Source organism: Seriola lalandi, unplaced genomic scaffold (genome assembly GCF_002814215.2).
Source record: "Seriola lalandi dorsalis isolate HSWRI2012SDOR001 ecotype SW California unplaced genomic scaffold, Sedor1 jcf7180002054353, whole genome shotgun sequence".
In the NCBI taxonomy this organism is placed as follows: Eukaryota; Metazoa; Chordata; class Actinopteri; order Carangiformes; family Carangidae; genus Seriola; species Seriola lalandi.
The window spans coordinates 1360540-1370820 of record NW_019524906.1 but is presented as its reverse complement, the minus strand read 5'-3'; the positions used below and the strand labels follow the sequence as shown (position 1 = coordinate 1370820).

At 45.0% G+C, this 10281-nt stretch overlaps 1 protein-coding gene across 1 annotated transcript in view; it reads left to right on the top strand.

Moving 5' to 3' along the window:
• The first annotated feature begins 3713 nt into the window (after positions 1-3713).
• onecut3a (one cut homeobox 3a) overlaps positions 3714-10281 on the top strand; it is an 18520-nt gene continuing 11952 nt past the window's right edge. The window contains exon 1 of the mRNA XM_023408025.2: positions 3714-4991. Within this exon, the coding sequence (XP_023263793.1) occupies positions 3953-4991 (1039 nt within the window). The 5' untranslated portion in view covers positions 3714-3952. The remainder of the gene's footprint in view (positions 4992-10281) is intronic.

Below are 10281 nucleotides of genomic sequence, written 5' to 3'. Positions count from 1 at the left end.
CCAATAGCCAGATTCAAGTAAATATACTTTAGAATACATTAAGCGTGATGCATCAGCCACGGAGTCATTCAAGAAGTCATGAAAAGATTAGTCTGTCTCTATCGAGTGATTCCTGGGAAACAGACAAGCTTGCGGGAGAGTTGGCCCAATAGAAATACCTCTCATTACCGCACTGTGTTTAATATAAATGAGGTTAAATAAACAGAAAGTTTTGAGGTTAGTAAAAAAAAAAAAAAAAAAGGGGGGCTCTTGCTGCATGGAAATATGCTGAGTAACATCATGAAGGATAAAAAATGTTTTTGAATTATTACTTTTTAAAAACGAAATTTGTTAGTATTATGTTCAACAATAACAGGCTAATAATAATAAAAATGAAAATTTAGCAGGATAAAGAAAATAAAAAATGAAATGTAATGTGTCTTTAACACAGAGAGTGCACAGCATTAAGCCAAATGAAAAGCTGCAGTTTAAACTTTTCCGCTGAGTGCCATATGGTCATTTCCTGTAGGCCTAATGAAAGCGTTTGCTGAGACAGGTCAAACACATAACAGGATGGACCCAACGTAGACCATTTGAGCAGAATGCATTTTTTGGCGCTATTGATCCTTCAGAAATGCATTGAGCGCAGCTCCAGGTTAGAGCATTGATTAGTTGATCAGTAAACGACAGCAGTGCTTAAAGATAAAAACAAAATGCTATGGGCCTCATGAAAGACTTTAATGCTGAGCTGTGGTGGCTTTAAAACAAACTGGAGGCTGCTACCAAAGTCCTATAAAAAACAGAATATTAAAACTTTTAGAAAAAAATGGATTTTATATTATCAACAAATAAGGACACACAAAAACACTGCTGTAGGACCGCTGCAGTGTGTGTGTGTGTGTGTGTGTGTGTGTAAAGTCGATGCCAACGTGGTGCTGAGGCCACCGCCTCGCCCGCTGTTATTAATATGAAATAAATCACCGGGTCTCTGCGGCATCGCCCCAGTCACACCGCAGATATCGACACAGTTAATATTTCATATTGTATTTGCCATAGGATATGCTTATTTAAGTATTCGAAAACAGTACATTAAAATCCAAATTAAAACCGAGCTCTAGGCGGATACATGGATTTTTTTGGGGGGGAAAATAGCTGGGTTTACTTTGCATTCAAATTTTATTTTGGTTTGCTTTTGAACGATTTGACTGAGCTGCATGAAACACAAGAAAACAACATTGATTGGAAATAGGAAAAGTATAGTGATCAGCTCCACGCGCCATGTTGACCCTGCTGTTTGTAATCTGCGTAGAGTTAACCTGACCTCGCGTGGCGCAGTGGAGCCCAGTTTAAAAAAAAAAAAAAAAAAAAAAGGGACAGAGGGGGCTTCTGATATGAAGTTTACAAGTTCTTGGTAAAAGAATAAAACTTTTCAGCGCGTTGTTTTGGGTTGTAAACCCTGGTGAATTAGGAGCAAGGAGCCAGCAATGAAAGTTAACATCCATCACCACCGCGACCAATAAGCTGCTCTGGCCGGCTGGCTGAGCACAGATGACGGATTCGCTGCTGTGCGGGCTTCGGTAATTCATTTTCGATAGCAGTGGTTGCTGGGATCAATACAGGGACATTAACCCAAGCGGACACTGCTGTTCTCCTGATGGCACAAGCCAAAAGCCACCATCCCTCGTTGGCAATCAGCAAAGACACAGTTTTTAGGGTCATTATTTTGGGGGAGAGGAGCTGTGTGCCAAGGCCACTGATATCACAATTTATCAGTGAAGTTATGGATGGCCGTGACCTCACTGTTGGTAAACACTGGTCAGGGAAATTATTTTATGCAATTTGCAAATGATTAGTGATGCCACTTCCTGGATTGTTAGACTATTTTTTTTCCAGCTCCTGGTCGAAATCCTAATGGCCTCATTTTACATAACTTCGGTGTAAATGCCAAGGCTCCTCACCGTGTTCATATAGTGCATATAGAGCTACTAAAGGCCTGCAGAGGACACACACACACACACACACACACACACACACACACACACACACACGCACACGCACACGCACACGCACACGCGCGCACACACACACGCGCACACACGCGCACACACACCACACACACACACACACACACACACATTTAGAGTCACACACTCCAGTGTGTTCAAACATGTCGAAAACACGTCACATGGGTGTTGATGTGTTGATGTGATTTTTACAGTTTTCTCATGTGTCACTTTGTCTCAGCACGTGTCACCCCATAGACGACTGCACACACTCGGACTGGACACCACAACATGCAACACCTACAACACAGTCCTGTCATACAAAGGCTGTTGTATTTATTTATTTATTTATTTTTTTTTTTGGTGAAACTTCGAATCAGATTTTGTTTCGATTGTGTCACATTGGTGTTGATTCAAATCAGTGGTTCATTTTTAGGGTCTCTTATGGGTACAATAATATTAAACTATTAAATTAAACTCAGTACTAACACAAACCAATCCACTAAACCACAGCCTTTCAGTTTTAATTGAATGTTGGAATCTTGCCTTTTATTTGCTTTATATTTAAATATCAGCTTGACACACTCTTCAGTTTCCACCAAATATTATCATTATTCTAATTCTTATTATTTTTGTTGTCGTTGTTATTATTACTGTTCAAAATCCAGTCCCTCGATCTCATCGTGCCGCTATAGGAACCAACCTATCGATGCATCTGATCCATACATACTCTGACAGTGATGGATTGCTGACCAGGATTGACGTCAGCGAGCAGCAAGTTTTATGCAGAAGTTTCTAAGGCATGAAGTATGAGCTGTGTGAGAGTTGATGTATTTGAGAGTTTGATTTTCTTTGTGTGAATCTAAGTTGCGAATGAGAGTCTGAATGAAGCCTTAGATGCGACGACGAGAGGAAACTCAGCAGATTTATTCAGTGATATTTTTTCAAGATAAAAAAAAAGCACTAGAAAGAGCTGATTGAAAACTTAAAGCAAGACACTGGACGGAAACATTTCAGCCTTTACTTTTCAGATTTTGGAAAGAGAGACGCAGATTTGATTTCATGGGTAAACATGTCAGAATTGAAACGTGTAAAAGGTCATTCGCGCAGTCGATCGTCATGTTTTTAAACTGGATCTTTTCTTGTACAAATTCTGCAGCTCTTTCTGTAGTTATCAGGAGATTGTGCATCTTTAATTTAGCATGTGAATAAATATCGAAAACAATACAAAGCGGAGGCTGTAAGCTATGACCTCTTCTAGATAAGTTGTGGTTTTCTCATTACACTCGTGGCCTGATGTGATACATGTCAATTAATATTTAACTTTCAACAGAGACATCACATGCGTTGCTGGCGCCGTGTCAAACGGTTTTATCAGAGAAAACAAGGAGCGAGTCTCTCTTATCCATCTGAATGTAAATGTTGCACACGCTGCAAAGGATTGCATTTCTGTGCTTTATCTTAACAAGTGTCTAATGCAATCTTTTTCAGGAATCCGAGGTTCAGTTTGCAACATGAACAACCCATGACATAGGGGCCAGTGACGTCAGATTGGCCCCAGACAGAATGCGCGAGTGCGAGGATACACCGCGGGGGCGCGCACATGCGCACAGGCTCGGTCTCATCCTGACATGAGCGCGGGCACATCAATATACACACAGAGAGCAGAGCAGAGCTTTGGGTATAGTAGAAGGTGCTCTACAGCGAAAGAAACGCAGGCAGGCGCAGACACCTTCACGCACTGAGCAGAGGTTTGCGGTTCGCAGTTTGTGTGGCGGCCGGGACCCGATCTTTTAAAACCATGCTGGATTGACTGCAGAGAGGCAACTACAATCAATGGCTCGGCTTTGAAATCGTTCAAAATTTATTGGAAAGGAGTGTGAGATAGAGCGACAGCGAGAGAGAGGGGGAGAGAAGCGAGGGAGAGAGCGAGAGTGGCGAGAGGGGTGGAAATAAAGATCCTTCCAACAATGGAGCTTACAATGGAAAACATTGGAAATCTGCACGGTGTATCTCACTCCCATCAAACGAGCGACTTAATGAACTCCCCACACGCGCGCCAGTCGTCGGCGTCGCATCGGAACTTGGTGTCGCACGGACGGTCAGCCATGGTGTCCAGCATGGCCTCCATACTGGAGGGAGCAGGGGACTACCGCACAGACCACGCTTTGTCTGGCCCCCTGCATCCGGCAATGACCATGTCGTGCGACTCCGGGATGAGCCTGAGCAGCACCTACACCACGCTGACGCCGCTGCAACACCTGCCCCCCATATCCACCGTCTCGGAGAAATTTCACCATCCACACCCTCATGCTCACCATCATCCGGCGCACCAGCGACTCGCAGCCGGGAACGTCAGCGGCAGCTTCACCCTGATGAGGGACGACCGAAGCCTCGCCTCCATGAGTAACCTCTACGGCCACTACCCGAAAGACATGTCCGGCATGGGGCAGCCTCTGTCCCCTCTGTCTAACGGTCTCGGGTCTTTGCACAGCTCCCAGCAGACTCTCAGCGCCTACGGTCCTGGAGCTCACCTCTCCAACGACAAGATGCTCTCCTCGGGGGGCTTCGAGTCCCATGCAGCCATGCTGTCCCGGGGCGAGGAGCACCTGGCCCGGGGACTCGGGGGCCATGGGGCCGGGCTCATGACATCCTTGAACGGCATACACCATCACAGTCATCCGCACTCTCAGGCAAACGGGTCCATGCTGTCAGACCGGGACAGGCAGACGGTGGTGGGAGGCGGGCAGGGAGCTGGGTCAGGGCAGGTGGAGGAGATAAATACCAAGGAGGTGGCACAGCGAATAACGGCAGAGCTCAAGCGCTACAGCATCCCCCAGGCCATCTTTGCTCAGAGGATCTTGTGCCGATCCCAGGGAACTCTGTCTGACCTGCTGCGGAATCCTAAACCGTGGAGTAAACTCAAGTCTGGCCGGGAGACGTTCAGGAGGATGTGGAAGTGGCTCCAGGAGCCCGAGTTCCAGCGGATGTCAGCGCTCAGGCTTGCAGGTGAGTGAGGAGACAGCTCCCAACCTGAGTGATGTGGAGGGATCAATTAGAAGTCAATGTGGCGAGACTGTCAATACCTGCTCAAACAGACATTACTAGAAGTTATTAGTCGATTGTATCGAGTAAAACTTCATCATGACAGTTGGGGTGTTAAATGTTGGGGGAAATCTATATTTTGATTGATGCTACGATCCATGATAGTATAAACAGACGCTGTGCAACACTGGAGGTGTTATAAACAAAAGACCAGTGGCATCTCTCAAAAGCAGAACTGGTGCAAACGCAGTCTGCACAGACACGTTAGTTTTTACGCACATAGTAGAGCACTTTTACGCACGGATACAGCATGGATACACACATCCCTCTCCCTCTGGCTAACCCTCTTTCTCTCTCTCTCTATCACTCACACAAACAAAAACACACAGAGACAGAGACCAAACAAAGGAAATTAAAGCAGGATGTGACCAAAATCCATTATATCCTGCAGCTATTACTTTAAAAGTAAAACCAATCTACACTCATAAGGGCCGCTCAAATATCCCCCTTTATTCTGTATCAGGCAAACTTGATATAATGCTTTGGCACTTCCCCTGTCAAATAAACGCGTCGTCGCAAACGAGGATCGTCTGAGGCCTGGCAAGGGACGGGAGAGCATGACCTCCTATGGATCAATATTTCAGGTCCAGGGGTCCCCTTTCAGAGTAGCGTACTAATAAATGATCGATTTGGATCTGAAAGACAGAGACACAAACAGATGCGTCTTTCTGTGGCCTCTGTTGTCTCCTGTGCACTCTGGGATATCTTGTCTCCAAAGCCTGTTTAGATATTCTGTGGCTGCAAAACGGTATTTATTGTGGTTTGAGAGGTTATACAGTCCAAAAGTCTGAAAGGTGAGGTGAGGTCTCAGACTTTTGGACACCATTATGTGTGGGCTCATTCGGACATGATACTAGAGAGGACTGGGCATCCCTTCTGTTCAGTGAGAGACAGAGTGAGACACAGACCAGCATTCTATCGGTTTTGGCTTTCTGAATGGTTCATCTCTTTGATCCATCGTTCTGATTTTTATTGCTCAAAGATTAAACCACTAAACGCTGTGATGTGAACCCACACCCCCGCCCCCTTTAAACCTTTTAACACTTGCAACCTGCTTAACAGAACGTAAATGAAAACGAGAGACGTCGCAGTGGGGTTAAAACAGATGTGAGCGAGAGGTCCCCTCTCATTGATGTTTGTGTAAAGGCCTTGTTTAGACGTGCTGCGCTTCCAAACGTCAATCAGCTCTTCTGCGTCGTATTTCAGCGAACAGTTCAATTAAGCAGATATAGTGGCATATTTTAGTTCCAGTCAATGCCCTATTGAAAAGCACTTAATGGCATGTAAATTGTTCCTTTGCGCATTTAGTGGGGTTCTGGTAAATAAAGATTTAAACACTCCACAATTGTCTCTTTAAGTGCCACTGCTGTTAAAGCTAATTGGGCTGTGGGGTTTTATATCTTCCACACTCGGCATCAGGATAAAACCCCCCAATTCAACTGACATGGTGGAGTGGCACAGTCCTGTGCAGTGGACACTGTATATTTTAATGTGGTCAGGCCCAGGAGCCTATAGGTGTTAGGTGTGTCATTTCTTCTCCATAGGGGTGTAAATGGAAATTAGGGCAGCGGAGACATTTGATCCAGTGGCGACAGATGTTATAAATGATTCTATTTTAAAATACATTTTTATCATACATTTCTACCAAATATGTTTATTTTTTTCTTGTTGAAACAGCAGATTTCAAACCTGTATTAACCTGCTGTCTCAGTAGGTTTCAGGGAAAAATCCAGTCGGGCCAAATGACAAATGACTTGTATGTAAATGCACGGAGCAACATTTTACTTATTGCATTTAAAATCACCATTATCCTCGGTGCGCATGTGGGCTGAGAGTAGGAGTTTGGGGGTGGGGGGGCTGAAAGTGAGGCTGGGCCATACTCGCTCGGCCACATCAATCAATAAATTCAAATTACTATTCCAAATTCATCACAGTCACACAAATCAATGCAGCTGCCCTGCTTAGCTAATGTGAAAATGCCAGTGTCTGCACACACACACACACACACACACACACACATGACAATCCACTCCTGAAACGAAAAACAGAACAGAGACAGGCCTGTTTGGCGGGGAATGTGTGTCCTTCACGCTTAACATCTCCCAATGCAACGAAGGGCAAAGACCCACATCCTTCCCCACCTATTGTTTTGTTCCTATGCAGGACCATAACACCAAGGCCAAGCGAACAGGGCGGCTTTTTATACATATCGTGAGCATCTTAAAGCACTTGCATCAGTCGACTACAGTATTGAATAAATAGGCAGCTTCATTGTAAAGCTGCACAAGTAAGAAAGACGCGGGCAAAGTGAGGTTTGGGGGGGCATTTAAAGATCGCATTAACGATGAAAACAATTCGTCTTTGCATCTGTGTTGAATTCCACACTCCATCTCAATGTATTTGGTTGGGTCAATACAGCCCTGATCGATAAGGATAGCCAGTGCATCTATCAATTATCCCGCCTCAGCACTCTCTCCCATTGGTCTCTCCCCCGGAGCAGAGAGGGGGAGAAGGGAGCCGGAAAAGAGGGGAAAGAGGACAGCTGTTGTGAAAGTAAGAAAGAGAAAGAAAGAAAGAAAGAAAGAAAGAAAGAAAGAAAGAAAGAAAGAAAGAAAGAAAGCTACTGCACACCTTTTTCTTTTGCTGTAATCATGTTCCGTGCACTCTCACTCATTCGCCCTTTGGGGTTTGGGTTATACACGCCTTATTCACGCCTCTTTCCAGACAGATGCTGCAGAAAATATTGTATTATATCACCAAAAAAACTGTGTCTCTCAGTAGCATGAAGCTTGCAGTCTCAAGGTGGTACCAGACAGCCTTTCCTATATACCTTTTTTATAAATTTTTTCCTCCTTGTGACAGTGATGAGGTGCCATGGCATGCCCCCCCCCCAAAAAAAAAGCGCAGTTGGTGCATTACCATTTGAATGGCCGGAGCACGTGCCAGGGTGCGCAGGTCAAGACCCACAGGACACAGAGGAAAAACATTGTTGAGAATGAGGGTGGGAGGCCTCTATTCATGTTTCAATGGACTACAAGCAGTTTACACAGGCCTAATCCTGGAGCAATACACCCCCCCCCCTCACCACCACCACCCCCCACACACACACCCCAATCCACCAAGCCCCACCCCCGTCACACTGCGCCCCCTTCCCCTCCGCAAAGCCCTCCATCATTTTCTGTGGTGGCCTAAATATATTTTCACTGAGCTGACCAGTTGTCTATCTTAGGCAACACTTCATCTTAGGCTGGGGTTAATGATTTTGAGATAAATGCTTTTCTCTTACGTGGTTGCCTCAAACTGATAAAAGTAAGATATTTTAGAAGAAAGAATGTAAGTGATTGCTTTTCTGCAAATGAAATGGATTTATTTTGCTTTGTATTTTACCAGAAGAAGATAACAGCTTTTTATTTCCCTCTGCAAAGCGTTAGTATGAGGAAGCGTATGGTTGTTATTCAGCAGGTCAGTTCTGCGGTTTGAGGGCACTGTCCAGAGTGCTGAAACACTCGTCCATCCACTCTGAACGGCAGGATTTCGTCTCTGTTTTGAGGACAGTTCAAGGTGGTGAACTGGAGTTTTACCAATACATAGTTAATAGCATTCTTGTAGGCCCTAAACACCATTATTTCATCCAACAGCTTCTACCCATCGATCAATATTACAATCCACAATCGCGTCAATCACACCCTCCTGCATCCTGCTTTCCAGTCCAGTGCGAAGCCAACCGGGGTTTTCTATTTAAATCACATCTCCAGCTCTCTGGCTTTTTTTGTTTTGTTGTTTGTTTGTTTTGGGAGCCACTGAATACAAACTGGGGGTCGTCTTTATTTTGAGATGCTCACCAAAAAATATCCTAAAGCAACAATAGTCAGGAGTGATGCTCTTTTGGTCATTTGAGCCAGGATAATGGGTTTAATTGGATAGGGCATTAAGATGTGATTGAAGCCGGATAATCTAAAACAGGATTTTTTTTTTTCATGAAGAGATGGCTTGATGTTAGCCTGCGAAATGATCGATTGGTACTTTAATAATTGATGTGTGAGGGGAAGATAGGGGGAGTAAACAGTGCAGCTGCGGTTTCAGAGCCTCGTTGTTCGTTAAGCACAGCAACGTGTGCTGTAAGTACTGACACACGCATGTACAAGCATCGCCTTTGAAATCCTCTAGTGGGAGAGCAACAGTCATTTTCTTGAGGTTATACCTCGAGGCTATTTTGCTTAAATCCCGGGTTCAGCGAAGCTCATACCAGATGAAATGACATCTCACGCCTTGCATCGTTATCTGTAGCCCTGCGTGAAGAGGCTGGCTGTATGTGGTGGAGGCTATAAACTCAATTAATGCAACTTTAGATTAGCATAAATCTTCACGTTGTGGACTGAAATTAATATTCACAATGCGCATACACGCTAAAACAAGATTCATTCTGTTGTATTTAGACGTAACTAAAGCTTCCCATCCTGCATGACTGCATAGGACAATATCATAGCATCAGCTACAGCCTGCATACGTGTCGCCTCCTCGTTTCTTCTCTCCTGTGTGTATGTGATCGGGATGTAGAGTGCGTCTGCGCCACATTGTTAAGGCCGATCTGGCGAGCCCTGAATCTGTATCGATTTCCATTCCCCGGCCTCTCCTTTCCATCTCTGGAGCTGCGCCATGCAGCCATGCAACCCCCTCCATCTCCACCATGCAACACCATTTCTCCCATTAACAGCTCACCCTTCATAACACACAACAGAATGACTAATGAGCGCGCGCTCTGCTCTCACGCTGGCTTGTTGCACACCTCGCCGCATGCCCCGGTCAAACACAGTCAAATGCTGACTTTTAAAATCGCAGAGGTTTAGCAGCGCCCCTCTATTTCTGTGATGGAGCAGGATTAGCAGCATGAGACGACTTAAAGTTCACAGTCGTTTAACCTCCTCTCGTTCATTATACGTCCCACCCACACGGCCCAGTCCTGCACACACTGCTCTGACCATGTCGACCTTATTATTCAAAATAATATAATTTTAATAGAAATCAGATTAGTCAGACTGAGGCAGGAGCCTGCACTGTCCTCCACATCTTCTCTCTCTCTTTTTTTCTCTCTCTCTCTCTCACACACTCACACACACACACACACACTCACACACACACACACACACACACACACACACGGTTCCAATTCACACGGGGTGGGGGGGGAGGGTTT